Source organism: Lissotriton helveticus, chromosome 8 (genome assembly GCF_964261635.1).
Source record: "Lissotriton helveticus chromosome 8, aLisHel1.1, whole genome shotgun sequence".
In the NCBI taxonomy this organism is placed as follows: domain Eukaryota; kingdom Metazoa; phylum Chordata; class Amphibia; order Caudata; family Salamandridae; genus Lissotriton; species Lissotriton helveticus.
Window position 1 is genome coordinate 606,788,045 of NC_136069.1, and position 16,904 is coordinate 606,804,948.

The 16,904-nt window shown below is 48.1% G+C and overlaps 1 protein-coding gene across 3 annotated transcripts in view; it reads right to left on the minus strand.

Annotated features, from left to right (window-relative positions):
• TBC1D4 (TBC1 domain family member 4) overlaps positions 1–16,904 on the minus strand; it is a 656,292-nt gene that overhangs the window by 312,839 nt on the left and 326,549 nt on the right. The window contains exon 1 of one of the 3 annotated variants that reach the window (XM_078657430.1): positions 5,164–5,330. The exons of the other annotated variants lie outside the window; for them this stretch is intronic. Coding sequence (XP_078513556.1) covers positions 5,164–5,220 — 57 coding nt within the window. The 5' untranslated portion in view covers positions 5,221–5,330. Of the gene's footprint in view, positions 1–5,163; positions 5,331–16,904 lie in introns of those variants that run through there. 3 annotated transcript variants of the gene reach the window in all.

The following is a 16,904-nucleotide window of genomic DNA, read 5'->3' on the forward strand; positions in this document are numbered from 1 at the left end:
TTGAGTGCAGTGTAATTACGTGGCGTGTAATTATGAGGCACTGAGTGGTATTTGGAGTGTATGTTGCATTGAGGGCAGTGTAATTATGTGGCGTGTAATTATGAGGCACTGAGTGGTATTTGGAGTGTATGTTGCATTGAGTGCAGTGTAATTGTGTGGCGTGTAATTATGTGGCACTGAGTGGTATTTGGAGTGTATGTTGCATTGAGGGCAGTGTAATTATGTGGCGTGTAATTATGTGGCACTGAGTGGTATTTGGAGTGTATGTTGCGTTGAGCGCAGTGTAATTATGTGGCGTGTAATTATGAGGCACTGAGTGGTATTTGGAGTGTATGTTGCATTGAGGGCAGTGTAATTATGTGGCGTGTAATTATGAGGCACTGAGTGGTATTTGGAGTGTATGTTGCATTGAGTGCAGTGTAATTGTGTGGCGTGTAATTATGTGGCACTGAGTGGTATTTGGAGTGTATGTTGCATTGAGGGCAGTGTAATTATGTGGCGTGTAATTATGTGGCACTGAGTGGTATTTGGAGTGTATGTTGCGTTGAGCGCAGTGTAATTATGTAGCACTTAACGCACTTCTAAGGGCTGCGCCTGCGTCCCGCAACACGATATCACGCACATTGACGGTCTTCACGCACATGGGAGCAGCAGCAGTCTAACATACGATCAAAAGTAAATTCCAAACCACGCACTCTACACGGCATAGCCTACTGCCCACGCGGGCAAGCGCTTCAGGATCCCACACAGAGATAGTGAGCACTATATGTATATAAATGCTACCATACGATTCTGAGGGCGGACGTGAGGTGTCTAAGGGGGGTGCCTGTTTTCAATCACAGGTTAGCATCAAATAACAGCTGAGCCAGAGCGGAGAGCGCCGTGTCATGCAGGTAGTAAAACGTGAAACTTTTATAGCCATGCCTTCCTCCTCAGAGCTCTGTGACCTCGAGGAATCCGAACTACCTGTTTGTGTCTACTGTGAACGGCTTTCACTGGCTTTGATTATCCTGGACAGACCTATTTGTAGCTGCCAATGAAAGTGTCATATTTCATGTATAACTAATGTATCCATTCATAAACAGTAACACTGAAGAACAAAAGACGGAGTCAGGCCTGCTGGGCATTGAATCTGTAAGAGATTGACATATTGGTTGCAGCACTCATTCAAACAAAATACGCTAACACTTGAAGACTTTTGCACGTTAAGGCCCCTGCCCAGCAGGAATCTGCCTACACTGTGAAAGGGGACCAGGCAGGTGATACGAGTCATGCAGGATTTTACAGCGAGAGCTACTTTATAGCTCCTAGTCTTCATCTCGGAGACTCGTGGCTCCAGCAATAATTTTTCAAATATTTGCTCTCTTAGCAACACCCCGGAATTAAATACCCAACGCGTCTTCTATTACTGAAACCACAAATGACACTAGAGATTAAGGCAAACGTGTTTACCCCACGTGCTTCTAAGTGGTGCCGAGAATGTGCTTGTCAGTGTGTGCGGTAAGGTGCGCCATCTAAAAAACTGCTGTCAGGAAGGAACGTTTGAGGAACGAACACAAGAAGCATAAGCAAGGAAAGAGATTATCACAGTGCACAGAAACACACGAGAGTGTGGCCTCTAGAGCAGCAATAACCCCAAGCTAGAAAAGGGAAGTACAAATTAGACCGACTGGTGAATAAATGAACTGACACACCGCAGTGACAGAAACCGGCTTAAGCAACAGCAGAAAATATTAGCAATTTAGGAAATAATTATTACACCATCAGCCAAAAAAAAAGAAAAGGGTGTAAATACTTAATAGAAGCAACAACACTGAGGATGGCAAATGGTGATCACTTTGCGGCCGCTTTGATGTTCTCAGTGGCCGCGCGGCTCCCTGAGAACATCAAAGCGGCTGCGAAATTGCTCCAGGCGGACAAATGGTGCGTGCTCCCGGCGCACATGCACTGTGCTCGATCCGCCTGCAGACTGGGAGCCTTTTGAAAGGCCCTTACTATACTCTCGCTGAACAATGCATGCGCGTTGGTTCAGCGAGACCTAAAAAGTACAAAATAATGAAGTAACTATTCAACATATTGTGCCGCATTACGCTGCATATTTTGACTTTTATTGCCACATAACTTCCTCAACCTTGCCGCATAATTTTAATATCTCGTCGCATAATTCCAGTGGCCCTGGTTTTATTCGGAAGTTGGCAGGTCTACAAATTGAAACCGGTCTACAAGTTCAGAACGCAGCGCATTGTTAAGGAGGGCACTGAATGGGCTGACTCGTGTTTTCTTTCTGTAAGCTGCTTTCCAGCTATAGTCCTAGAGTCAAGTGCTCAGATTGGGTCTGCAGACCCAAAAAAGGGGTAGAACTATCATTAGGGCAGCTACTGCACTGGCACTATGCCAACAGGTGTGCCGGTCCTGCTGCACCCCAAATTATGTCAGCCTTACACTGCCGAACCGGAGGCAGGGACATCCACTTTCCTTTCTCGTGCTAGGACCAATCACTCTTGCATAGACATTGAGACAAAATGGTAACACCAGCACAGATAGAAGCACAGCCAGCCTACATGCAATCACTCAGGTGTATGAGAGATTATAAGGGGGGGCGGTGGGGGGGGGGGGGTTGAATGTAATTGTATTCTAAAAGACAAAAAGCAAGGCCAGAAACAGACTGAATAAAACAGCAATCACGCATCCTGAAGCGAATTACTATTTCTACATCAAAATCGTAGCCAATCATGTGAAAATTGCACAAAATGAATAGGATTTATTGTCAGAATTTGAAGAAAACGAATAATAAATCAAATACCACGTTTACATAGTTACTCCCTTAGAAAAACACTACACCATAACAAATTTTACAATCAACCTGTAATCACTCGCCTCGGCACTGGAACAAAATTGCACTTTGGAGACAAAATATTTACTCTTTCAAAAATTGCACATATTAAACTAACACAAATTGTACTCATTGCAGATGTGACTGGAAACTTAATTTTAAAGTGTTTTTACTTCCTAAATAGGATGAAACAATGTTTTCAAGGCATACAGATAAAACCTATTAAGTTAGCAAAATAGAGAGTGCAGCTCTCAAGCACAGTGCATAATATGGTGCACACCCTCCTGCTAGTGCTTAATTTGAGCTGGTGCTAAACATCAGCCAGTGCTGGAATTGGAAAATATTTACTATGGGAACCCATAATCGTGGGTGAAGGTGTGGCAGAGGAAAGGGGTGGCGTCACGAGTGGAGAGCCTGAAAAGTGTAATATGGCGGCAAACTTTTACATTTATTTAGAAACAAATCTGCTGCAAAGAAATTGGAAACCATGACATATGTAAAAGTAAATCTGTTCTTAATTACTTAACTGGGCACAAAGAGCATGCATTTTAAAATATCTTACAGGGTTAAGACACCTGCTGCAGAGATCACTGTGTGCCCAGCCATTTTGAAGGGATTATAATAACAGTAAGATTACTCTTGTTTTTAAAATAGTTCTTAGAAAATTCTGCATTTTATCTAGTCACAGTTTTGACTTAAAATAACAGAGGGTAAATGTGCCTGCTGCAAAACACATTTTGTAACATGCAGATCACAGATTTGCTTTTTATTTAGAGAGCTACTGCTTTCGACACCGAGATCATTTTCTTACTCAAAGTTCATAATTTGCAAGCTTCCTAACATACCACAGTTATTTATTTAACAGCATGAAGAAGCTGCATGAAAACTGTATTTCATGGGTTTACAGCCTTGTATGTTTTTCTCAATCTGTTGTTATTCTAAGATTGCAAAGAAAAAAATCATTTGGGAAGTAATGAAGTCTTATTAGTACAGACACCACAATCACTGTGTTGCGGTTTATATCCTGACTTTGTGTTTCTCTCAACCATTCCCTCTTAACCTCTACGGTGCTCAGAACGGCCCCCGGCCATCCGACGACACGGTGGGAGTGTGCGGAGGATGGCCAGGCGCCGTCCGAAACACTCCCACTCATTAATTCTCCCGCACAGTGCCGAAGGGGTTAACATAAAACATTTAAAAGTATGGATTATATGCGATTCCTACACCTTCTAAGTTTTAACTCTCATTGCCTTATGTAACATTTCCTGTACATTGATTTACACAAATGTATGATTTATTGTGCCTCTATGAAAGATGTAAAACACTCTGAAGCCCTACACTGGGATGAGTAACGCTATAAAGGAATTAAATATAAAAAAAATAGTAGGTGCCACTTAAATAAATATTTGTGTAACTACTCATAAAGACAGATACATTCTGCATTCTTAAAGTGCAAGCGCATCTCTTACATAGGGGGTGAGCAAAGTTAAACATCTGCATACAAATCCGTTTCTTTAAGTACTCTTAAAGTGAAAAGATGTTGTGAGACTTTTTCTTCCATTGTTTTGTCGTCTAGCTGTTACTCCAGCCCAACGTCCTATCCAGTATTACACCCAAACAAAAGAAGGGCTGATAGCCCTTTAGTTGAAGCCTTTTGTAAGGGCCCATCTAGAAATGTAAATAAAAATGCCTCCTGGCTGCCTACTCGTTGCTTATCCGAACATAATGCAGACAACGTGCAGTCACTGCTGCATTGCGTCCTGGTGTCCGAAAATGACAGAAGGACAATACATCATGTTTCCCTGGGTCAGCCGGATCCCAGATCCCACCAGAAATAGCGGTGCGATCCCCCTACGTTCCAGCAGTGAAACCAGCACTAATTATGGGACCCGGTGTTATTCTTCATCGTCAAATGTTGACTCAGACCAGCAGAGAGAAAGGATAAGGGAGGGAGGAAAAGAGAGACAGTGAAACAGTGACAAGGGGCGAAAGCAAGAATCAAAAGAACATGAATGAGGTAGAGTGACAGGAGGTGTTGGGTGGATAGAGGCACGAGGTGGAATCAAAACAAGGCTGTTTTTGGTATTCAGGGACCCCGCCATCCGGTTGTGCTCGAAGGAGGTTCCTCACAACAATTTCGGATCCTAGCACCTGGTTTCCTCTTTATTATTTTTTTTGTTGTTGCATTTTTTAATACAAAATAATCACTACTGCTAGTAGTTAAGCATTCGCTTCATTAATAAGAATGGTATGAACTAACTGGAGAACACAAAAAAAACAACACTTCCTTTGCCACTCGCTCCACAAGGCCTTTGAGCATCACGTCTTACCTTTTCTGACTTCCGCGCCCTCCACCTCTCCTTGAGCCGCTGGAACCTCGCTTTCATGCCTCACGGAAGTAATGAAATGTGTACACTGCAAGGGTGCAGAGCGTCCGGGTGAAAACAGTGCATACTTTGTCCCACACAAAGCAAGGCCTTGCGGTGACGCAGAACGCGGCCTGCTGCCACCGAGAGGTGACCACTCACTGTTGGCGGGTTCTCCTCTGTTGGAAACTCTTATCACTGGGGAGATAATTTTTTGCAAATTTCCACCCTTCTACATGGGTAGTGGCTGCATTCCAGACATAACTTCCTGACTGGAAAGATATACCTCGCTTTTAAAGTAAGCCCTCACTCCTTCTAGGGCAGTGGTGGGCTAGGCTGCTCAGTGGAATCCAACACAAGGAGGCTATTTCAGTTGCACGTTCACAGGCATGGCCGAAGCAAGCAAGCAATGTTATTGTTTAAATGGCCTTATTGGCAAGGACGTGGTGGCAAAAAATTAGGAAAACTCACACTATCTCTGCAAAAAAAATATCTAACACAAACTAAAATGACAATTGGTGCTTAATCACTCAGGAACTGTGTACAACATAGCTTTACCCACCTCACCTTTGTCCCATGACTATGAATTAGCCAGGCCGCAATCGCTTGTGATTGGCTACTTTTTCAGCAATGAAGGTCTGACAGGGACAGCATATCTCCATCCCTACCTTTGTTTTCCTAAATGGGAAACTTTTATTTTTTTTTAAACCAGCCCATGTCCTTTAAAGGAACACCACTGCCTGCTCCCATCAAGAGCATGCCTGACTTGATTCCCAAATCAGTTATAGGTTAATTTTTCTTTATCAAGTTTGTTGACAGAAATCCTAAAACGTCAGAGTATTATCCTTCTAATCCCAGTCCCGGTCTAAGAAAATTAGCCTCTAAACTCAGTATTACAAGGTCTTCTTTGGGTCTGGCGTTAGCCAAGCACTTTTGATCATACTTACATTCTATATGTGCAATACCCTTACTTATAGGCGCTTTCAGTTAGCCCTCTTCATCTATTGGCCTGTTATTCACAAGAACTACAGCAAACATCCTAGGGCAATGGGTCAGACCACTTAAACCACTGACTAACTTCCCTATGAGAGATAACGTTCAAGGTAGTTCCCTTCAGTGCCAGGGACCTCTATGGTAATGTGTGTGATTTGAGACCAAAAAGAAAATATGTGGGCCTTTAGCTAATAATACTTTTTTCTATATTTATATTGGCATGGGACCGACAACACCGGCAAAAATAAAATGTCAAGAAAACCATGACAAAACAAACATAAATGGCTACTTGTACTTTTTTTTTTACAGTCGATAGATTGGAGGGCCTATCCGTCCAGGATCAGAATTATCTTGAACCTACCCCCTTGCTTGGCTGTAAAGAAACAAATATTTAACCCTTTACCAACTGGCATTCGAATCAACAGACCACACAAGCCACCGTTCTTTAATCTATAGCTCCCTCTGCTGGTGAAATGAAGGTAGTTCTTGGCAGTTGTTCAAAATGTAGACAACTTAAAGGGTGTTAGTTCTATATTATTAATTTGGAACATTGGAAGCTCCATTAAAAACAATGGATTGCTCCGGGCTTATAATGGCTGGTGTTACTGCTTAGTTTCTTGATAATCACATCTAATGTTAATGTTAATGTTAAAAAGTATTTATTGAGCGCGCTGCCACCGGTTGGTTTCCTGGCGCTGCATATATAACGCTAAATATATAACTGTTTCCAGTGGTTGGTCACTAGGTATGTGTCTCAAATGCATCATTAAACTTTTTTTGCTAGCCTTCGTGATGAAAACTTCAGCAGACAAGCTAATAATTTAAAATGGAGAGCCAAAGGCAGGGCTTGACCCTAGGAGCCAAAGGGAGAGCCGAGCTAAGTGCCGGGCATGACCTTAAGAGCCAAAGGGAGAGCCGTGCCAAGGGCCGGGCTTGCCCCTAAGAGCCAAAGCAGCGGCCACTTCAATATTTGCCATGGAATTACCCAACAAACGTCATGAAAAAAATGAGGCGACTTTAAAACTTTACATTATATCGCCTGACCTAGTGACATTTATTAAAAGTTAAAGTTTCTAAACACAAACTTTGAAACATTCAAGAACACTGCCCACACACACTGACAATGCATCACAAATTAACCACAAGTCGCATAAGTTGATATGTGCCCCGCATATGGCCAATATTGTTCTAGAAGGAGCACCATTCTGGTCCATTGAACCATGTAGACCACGTTTTTGAATTGGGCATCCCTTGAACCGAATTGCTTCCGGGTACTCAAAAATGTGACAGTCAAGGAAAGTGAGGCAGTGGCTAACATTAAAACTTTGACAAAGCAGGAAAACTGTAATTATTTTTAAAGTATAAGTTAAGGTAAAGGAAGGAAGGGTGCAAATTGTAAGTTAATAGCAGCAACTTCCTCTGGCTTGGATATTGATTTCAGGAGTGCTCAAGCAGCACAATACCTCAATGACAGCGACTTCAAATACTGGAAAACACAAAGAGGTGTCAGTGATCACAGAGTTGGCTCCACTGTTACTGGGAGCCTTCATCGGGGCACATGAAGTAGCATTACCTCCCGTCCCTCCCTCGCCTTCCTTCAGCACAATTGAGGCCCCGCCTCCCACCCAGACCCACCCCCAGCATAAAAACTCTGCCCGCCCCCACCTCTACCTGTTTTTTTCTGTCTCCCTAGTGAGACTTACCTTTTCAGCTCCTCTCTGTGGCGGTGCCGGGGAGTCTTCGGTCTGGTTCTCTGCTACGGCGGTGCCCTCTGCAGCGTTCTCCTGGCTGTGCCTCCTCTCCTCGTCTCCCTCGTGGTATGGGGGCGGAGCGGTGGCTCAGGAATCCTCGGCGGTGTCCGGCGGTCCTCCTGTGGCTGGGGCTGCGTTTCCGGGTCGGGCTGCGTGGCTGCCTCCTCCCGGTGTGCTGTATTCCAGGAGTCCAGGTAGGACGAGTTTGTGCCCGTTTCCTTTTTTGTTTCTTGGCGGGGCGCATTGCTTCTTGCACCCGGGGACTGCCGCTCTGCCGGCTGCCCAGTGAGGGGCTGGGCATGGCCCAGCCCACTTGCTATGGTCCCCCTGCTCCTCTGAAGTGCACCGTGTGGGTTTTCCGGGGCTTCCCTGTGCCTTTTTCCCTCCACGGCTCCTCGGCTTCATATGTCCTTTTTCGTGCCTTCTGGATTTATGTGCCGCTGACGGATTCTTCGCACTGCTGGGGCGTTAGTGTACATTTTACGGCCTGTGGTTTCTCCAGCCTGCTTGTGCGTTTTACTTGCCCTGTAGCTGTTGTATGCCGACCGGCCTTGGTGCTGTGCCTCAGTGAAGTCCTTTGGTGGCATTGGTTTTCGCTGGATGGCTTCTCTTCTTGTCCTGCTGCTCCATGTTCCCTTTGTTGGTGGCCTTGATGGTTGTCTGCCCCTGGGTCTGCTCCTGTCGGGGTCGCATGGGGATTGGTTGGGGGCGTACTGGTGTCCTCTTCCTCTGCTGCTGGGTCTCCGGTCCCCCTGGGGTGCCCTTGTCGCTCTGCCTTTCTTGTCTCATGAAGGTGCTGGCCTTGTTTCTGGCTGCCCTGTCCTGTGTTCTGGGGTTTGGTTGATGCCTTCCGCGTCCCGTCCTCGACCGGCTGGTCCTATGTGCGCATGGTTCCCGTCTGGGTCCTTGGGTGTGGATCCTTCTCCCGCCTCTGCTCTGTGTGTGGCTCCGGGGTGGTGAGCGTTCGGGCCGTGGGTCGCTGGACTCCTGTGCTGGTCGGCTGGGTTTTCCTGTTTCCTGCTGGGCGGGGACTGTGGGTTTCTTTCCATGGTGTCCCCGGCCCTCCCGGTTGGGCTTGCCCTTTTGTGCCGAAGTGGGGGTTGGTGCTGTGTGTAGCTTGCGTTGCTCGTACTTGTTGTGGGTGCGTGGTGCGTGTGGCTTTGTCCACTGTGGTGCTGCCCTGCTGACTGTTGCTTGGCGGTTTCCTGTGCGGCCTGCCGTTGGCGGTCTCTTCCCAGCCCTCCTTCTTCGCTGTGTTGGTCCCGATTGGTTTCAGGTTTCTCTGTGCTCTCGGTTTGCGCCTGGGCGTTCGCTTCTGGGCTGCGCGTCCCTGTCTTCCTCCAATGGCTTTGCTTCTTGGTGTGGGTCGCCCCTTTCCTCCTGTTGTGCTGTTGGCCTCTGTCCTGGCCGCGCTGCTTGGTGGGCCTGTTCTGCTTGGCTGCTGCCGTGGCGCTGGCTGGCCTGTTCTCGGCTTCTTCTGTGCCCTCCGTGGTGCTGGGTTTCGTGGAGTTTGCGGTGGCGGTTCGTGGTGGCTGCATGTCGCCTCCTTGGGCCCTCTGCTTGCCTTGCATAGGTTGGGGCGTCCTGCCTTTCTCCCGTGCCTTGCACTGGGGCCTCTCCGTGGTCCCTGCTGTGGGTTTCTCCTCCGTCTTTCGGGTGGGCGCGGTTTTGACCGTTTCTTTTGCCCTGGCTGACTGCCTCTTGGTCGGTGTGCCTTGCCCTGTTGGGTTCCTGTCTGTGTCGGCTTGGTGCGGGTTCCACCGGTTTGGAGAGGGTTTGGCTGTCTCCGGTGCCTGTCTCCGGTTCCTGCTGGGTGGCTCTGCTGGACTGGGAGTCCTGTTTGCTTGCCATGTGTTCCGTCTGCTGGGTTCCTGTTGGTGGGGCTTGGGTCTGGGGCCCGCTCTGTTCTGTTGCTGTGGCTGGGGTGTCCGGCGGTTTTGTGCCTGTCCTGGTTCTCCTCCTGGATTTGGCCTGTGCCCTTCCGTGTGTTGGCCCTTCGGGCTGCCTTTCCGCGGGCCCTTCCTGGTGGTTTTGGCGTGCCCTGTATTTTGGGGTCGCTTCTCCCCTCTTCCCAGTCGCTGGTTCTTTTCTGCGTTTCCTGCGGTTCTATGTGGGGTATGCCCGTTTATGTGTTGCATCCTTCCTCTTCGGCCTCGGGCCTTCGCACTGGGTCTTCCCGCTTGTCCGGACGCTCTTGTGAGCTCAGCCCCGTTCCCTGGTCCGGTGGGTGCCTGGTCTCTCTTCCTTCATGGGTTCGGCCTTGTGGCCCCGGGGGCTCCTCCGGCGTGTCCTGTGGCTGCTGGTGCTGGGGCGCCTGGCTTCTGCGGTGTTCCCTGGGCTTGTTTTCTTCTTCTAAGCCTGTCACTCTGCCTCCTGTTGGATTGGTCTCCGGGGTCTGTTGTCCCTGCTGCCCTTGTCGGTCGGTCCGCGGGGGGGGGCTCTCCTGGTGGCTCGGCCTCTGTTGCCTTCTGGCTCGGTGTTCACTGGCTCCTCCGGCTCCACTTGTGGTGGCTTCGGTTGCCGGCCTGTTCAGGCTTGGCTAGGTTTGGGATCCTGTTCTGGTTCCTGCTGCTCTCCCGGGGGTCCGCTTGCTGGTGGCTGTTGCGGCATTTTGGCCTTGCCTTGGTGTCCTTTCTGGGCTCTCTGCGGGTCTGTGGGTGTTGGCTCCGTCTGACCCTCCGGTGGCGTTGTCCTTTGCCGCATCCTGGGTGGGTCCGGGTTCTGGTCCTTGTTCCTTGGTTGCCTGCGTCCTGTTTCTGTGGACTCTGGTCTGGGTGCTGGGGCTGTCGGCTCTCTGCCTCTGTGGGTGACCTGTGTGCTGGCAGTTCTGTCATGCTGGGTCCTTCCTTCCTCCTGGGTTTTCTCTCTCCTTCCCTGGGTCTGGACTGTTGGTGGGTCTTTGGGGCCTCCCTGTGGTGGTCCTGTTCGTGGCTCCGGGGTCGGCCTGGGTGGCCCGGTTCGGGTCTTTGGACTTGGGTCCCGGGTCTTTGGGGGCGGGGCGTCTGGCCCTCTCCTGGGCCTCTGGCTCTTCTGTGTGCCTTTCCCTGCCCTCCCTTTTACGTAGTTCGGGCCTTTCTGGTGCGGGCTCTGTGGGTCTGTTCTCAGGGGTTGTTGGTTGCTCCCTGTTGGCCTTGGGCTCCTTGTTTTCCCCTCCTGTCCGGGTTGTGTTGCGCTCGGTGGGGATTCCTTCCGGGGGTTCCGTGCCCTTTGTTGTTCCGAGCCCTTCGCCTGGGTTCTGTGCGGGGCTTGCCCCTGCTGCCTGGCGGTTGTGCGGCTGGCCTTGGCTGGGTTGGGGGTTCTCGGCCGGCTGGTGGTGGCTTGCGGGCTTCCTGTAGGTCCTCCTTTCGGCTGTCCTATGCTTGGTGTTTGCTGGCCTTTGGGCCTGGGGTTCTGCTCTGGGTGTTGTTCCCATGGTGCTGGCCTCCTTTTGGTGTAGCTGTTCGCTCCTTCTGGGGCTCTTCTGGGATTGTCGGTGGCTCCTCTGCGGGTGCAGGGGGTGGCTTTCCTGCTTCTTGGTACTCCTGGCTTCCTTGCGTGTTGCCTGGGGTCTGTTGCCTGGTTTTCTTTTCCGGGTCTGGTGTGTTTGATTCTCCGCCCTGTCGGGTCCTTCCCTTCGGGGTCTTTGCTGCTGGTGTTGGATGTCCTATCCGATCCACCCTTGGGGCTCCTTGAGGTCTTGGGTTGTGGCTCTCGGGCCTTGGTTTTTTGGTTGCTGTCGCCCCTGCAGGGCGCTTGGGGGTGTTGTGGGCCCTGTCTTGTGCGTTCCCTTCTGTCTGGTCTGTGGGGTTCTGCTGGTTTTGGGTCCGGTTCCGTCCCTTTTCCCTCCGGCGGCTCGGCGTTTTCGCTCTGTCATGGGGTGGTTTTGGCCTGTGTTCTGTCCTGCTCCTTCCTTGGCTGTGGATTCTCGTTTGCTCAGTTTGGATGTCCGGCCTCTTTTTGCTGTGGTGCCTGCTGGTTGTGGTGTCCTTCCGGGTGGCGGACTCTGTTTGTTCGCTTTGGTCCGGCTCCGGTGTTTGCCTTCCCCCGCTCCGTGGGGTTGTTGGTTTCGGTCCCCGGCCTTGGTGGTTTTTCCTCTGGTGGGGGTTTGTCCCTCAGTTGTCCGTCTCTGTTTTCTTCTGCGTGCTATTTCCTCAATTGTGCTGAAGGAAGGCGAGGGAGGGACGGGAGGTAATGCATCCATTTCTAACGATAATGGCATTACTCCTAGTCCCACTCTCTCGCCTTCCTTCAAGTACCCTCCCTCCCTCCCGGTGCGGTACAACTGAGTGCTAGCTCGGCTTGTTTGTGTACAGGTAGAGGTGGGGGCGGGCAGAGTTTTTATGCTGGGGGTGGGTCTGGGTGCTGAAGGAAGGCGAGGGAGTAGGACTAGGAGTAATGCCATTATCGTTAGAAATGGATGCACAACTCGGACAAAGTGTTTTGGATACGTGTATGAACAGTCCAAGCTGAAACACACTTATTTATTTTGAAAATTCTTCAATATGTCGAGCGTTTGCTTGCCAGTTTTTGTTTTAAATACTGCACTAGGGAGAACATGGGACAGTGTCCAGGATCCCAGCATGACTCTGAACAGCCAGTGCCCTTGGCCAGAGCCTTTTGTCCTGTGGGAAGGTTCAAGCCGTACTTGGCTTGCGCACCTATAATCATGGCCACTGTAATTATGCAAATAGGGGCCCCGGCGGTTTTTTGCATTATTTTGAATGTGTTGCATTTTCCACATAACTCATCATCTGCTGCATAATCTGCATATTTTAAATCAAATAAATGTGTTCCTAGCTCAAACGGATCAAAAGTTACTGAAAATGTGGAAGCATGCATTCTGCTTGCAGTGGAAGGCCCTTTGCAAAGGTTAACTGGTCACCTTTCAGTTGCTTATTTCTGTATGTTGTTGTTATACTGGTACTAATGAGGTGAAATCTCAGCATTATCTGTAAAAAATGCAAAATATTGAATTAATGCTATCAAAAAATGTACCGCATTATGCTGCATAATTTTCCTTTTCTTGCCACATCATTTAGTCAATCCTGTTGCATAATCTGGGGCTTCCCTGACGCATAATTCCAGTGGACCTGACTATACTGATATCTGGTTCTATCTTGATAAATCACTGACTAGAGGAACACCTTACGGACAGCAAACATGAGCATTATTTTGCTCAATGCAAAATACAGTAAACTCGATTGTGATTGTATTCTGTACTTGCTGGTTGTTCGAGCTTTTCGGAAAAACAGGCGGAATAAACGCAAAATATAGTATGAATGTGGTTCATAAGACAACAATTGACAAATGAGAACATAAATCATATCAATAACGCATGGGAGGCATGTGTATGCGTGTGACGGTGTCTGATAATAAATAGGTAGCAGAGAAGCCTTTGAGACAGCAGTGGCAGCTCCTCTGTTCTGGCGGAGGAGCGTCACCCCACTGCTGGAGTCAGCAGATGAAAACATGTAAAATAAAATGATAATAAAGGAATGAACAAAACTGCTTTATTATCATTTTAATTTACATGACGAAGACGGAGCAGAGTCTTGAGGACGGGGCCATCCTCTGGCAGGAGTAGTGGTGGGCAAAAGGTACTGCAAGTGCGCATGTCAGTTTGGCCGGCTGAATTAGGATGGCCAAACCGACATGCGCACTTTAGATAAATCCAGGCTGTTGCATGGAAAATAGTAGACATAGGCTCATAGTCCCCGTTGGAGCATAAAACCAGCTCGCTCAGCCTAATCCCAGTACTTGTCTCATGCTGGTTAATTCCAGCATGAAAGTAGCGTCCGGATTGGCGCAGGGGAGTCTGAGACCTGTGCATTGGGAGCTGAACAGCACCGAGGCGGCAGGCTGCAGGTACATTTTACCTTTTGTCTGCAACAGCAGCCACAGTTAGAGAGTCATTAGTCTTATAAACATACAAAATGTACAGTTATTAGGACAATGAGTTGATGAACGACGTACGTGCCACTACCCTTGTTTTTTCCACTCATGGGGGTGAGGTGAGACTCTGGAGGGGTTTAGAAAGAAAACAAGGCGGTTCTTTAAGACACGTTAATATGAGGGGTGGGAGGTGCCAAACTCAGCTCCGAGACGATTTGAGTGGTATAGTGCAATGAGGGCAAAAGACGACTCAAAGGGAGCATGGATAGGGTTAGGTGGGGGTGGTGGTCAGACAATGTAAAGTTTTAAGTTACGCTGAGTCATGTCTTGCTCAGTATTTTGTGACTAGGGCAGAGACAAAGGGCAACAATATTTAGCTGGCCGAGTCACTCCACCCATGTAGGGTTGACTTCCTCAGAGAGTTCCCTGAGCAAGGAATGCATGGCACGGGGCTCGACTTTATTCTAAAAAACGACTTCCCCATAATGGTTGACTTCTCCACTCTTGGTGCATCAAAGAAGACCTCTGATCTGGATGTCTTTAAAATTTTTAAATAAAATGTAGACACTTTCACACTCCACCCTGAGATGAGGAACCTCACAACCAGTCAGGTCCTCAGGTGTATATATAGGTAAAGATTATGTTTCTGGTTTGCTATGATAGTCCACACAGTCATTTACAATCTCATCTGCCTGATTACCAAACCACGAGAATTCTGGACTTCAGGCAGGCCACAGAAAGTTGCCCAGAGTGCCACATTTAATAAAGGCACTCATACTGCACAGAAAGGAATACGGTATGCCCATAGATGTTGTCACTTCAGACACAGTTGTGCATGAACTTGAAATCCACACTCAACCAGAACACAGGTGAACGTGGCAGACAGGGCTGGAGTGGCCACAGTGGACACAGGGAAACCCCAGTAGGCTGAGAACCAAAAAGCTGCTTTTAGGGGTGGATGAAGTGATCGCCAACTAGCCAGTCCGGCAAACACCCCTGTAGGAGCACGCACTTTTTTAATGTAAGTACATTCATAATTGGCTCAAACAAATGTTTGCGGAGATGGTTGGACCACTCGGCTCTCAATATTGCTGGTCTGGACACATTTTCAGCAAGCTGATACTCACTGTTCCCAAGAAGGGGCCAGAGGAGCAGCAGCGGTGTAATGGGTCCCATAAAATACACATTTTGTGTACACTGGGCAAGGCTTCCAAAATGGAACCTAGCATCCTGAGAATTGTTGTGTGGCACGGCTTATGTAGCATATGGAAAATGTGGCATAGCACCCACTAAATTTATGTTGAGTTTCAAAAGAGAAATGTTTTTGTCAAGCCTTACACAATATCAATGTATGTATGCATTCATGTATGTAGGTATGCATGTATATATATGGTATTTCTTTAGCGCAAACCTAGCTAATAGGCAGTGTTCAAAGAGCAACATACAGTCAAAGACTAATAGGAAAGGAAGCTGGGTTGGGACTGGTTGGTTCATTGTGAGACAGTGTTCTTCAACATGGTGAGTCTTAAACTCGTTCCAAAATTGGAACAGGTTTGGGCGGCCCTGATCGATACAAGAATGTTGTTCTAGATCCTGGGTGAACAAATGGCCCGCTGCCTTGTTTTTCTCTTCTTCATATTTCTTAGTCTGCAGTCTGATGGTGTCCTGGCTGAGGTATGCCAAGAACCACCAGAGATGTTGAGTTTGTCTGCAAGATAAGCTGAGATTGTGATTGATTTGCAAAAGATGCAGCTGGTTTTAAAGATGGTGAAGGCGGCAAGGGGAGCCAATGGAGTTCCATCAAGATGAGGGAGATGTGATCATATTCCATGAGGCCAAGAATGAGATATGCTGCAGCGTGTAGGATACCCTTAAGGGGTACCAATGTGGAGTTTGAGAGGCCATGAAGTAGGGCATTACCACCATCCAGATAGGATGAAGATGAAGTTCCTTTAGCAAGACAGGGGTTGACTTTCTTTAGTAGACGGCTGGTACCAGGCTGTCTTTGTTTTTTGGCAATGTGTTCCTTCAGTATAAAGTTGGTATCCAGAGTGAATCCAAGAGACTTGGTATTCGGTCATAGTTGGGGTTCAAAGTTGTCAAGGTTCAGATCACTGTATCTTGTTTGTTGTTCTTGGCAAACAAAAGGAATTCTGTCTTGGGTGGGTTGAGCTTCCGCTAGGTGCTGGACATCCAGGTCTGAATGACGTGGAAGCAGTGTTTTAGGCGTTCAATGTCTGAAGCAGAGGAGATTTTAAAGCAGAGTTGTGTATCATCAGCATACTGGTGAATCTTGATGCTGTTAACTGTGTGTAGGAGCCCCAAGAAGCTCCATGTTAAGGTTGAAGATGACAGAAGACAATATGGAGCCCTACGGGACTCCATAGGTAATATGGGTCTTTTGTGGTCTGGAGGTGCCCATGTGAACAAACTGGAAAGGCAGGAGGAGAAAAGTAAAGGACATTGCGAGTAAAACCCATTTGAGACTCCAGGGGTGCGTATGATGGCAGGATGGTCAACTGTGTCAAAGGCAGCTGAGAGGCCCAGCCACATCAAGAGGCAGTGCTGAATAATGTTGGTTCAATAAATATATTGAAAACACCCCACTATTAATTCTCTGTATATTTCTCTGAGAACAAGTGAGCGAGAGTGACTGAGCGAAAGGTTCTGTACTGTTTCCATGATCCCTGAGGGGTCAGGGTCGTCATGTTCAGTGGTTGCCAGAAACCATTCCCTGGTAGGTTAGGAGGACTTACGGTAGCACTGACGGTTAGATGGTCTATTAACCAACATATCCTGCAGGGGTGTCCGGAATCAGTCTTGACACCAAGCCCCTAGTTTATGTCATCCAAACAAAGCGAAGATCCTACAGATTAGTATGAACTGTAGAGTGGAAACGGCTGTAAGCAGCACCATGGAGTTGATTCTTACTTACCAAAGGTGAAGGACCAGGAGGACTTAAAGATGACAACGAGTCCTCCTCACTTCTTGTGTGTGCGGTTCATGCAATGGATACAGGAGCCTGTGGGAAAATGGATGTCCAGTATATGTGACGATGTGGGGATGAACCATATTTCCTTGATGAAGATG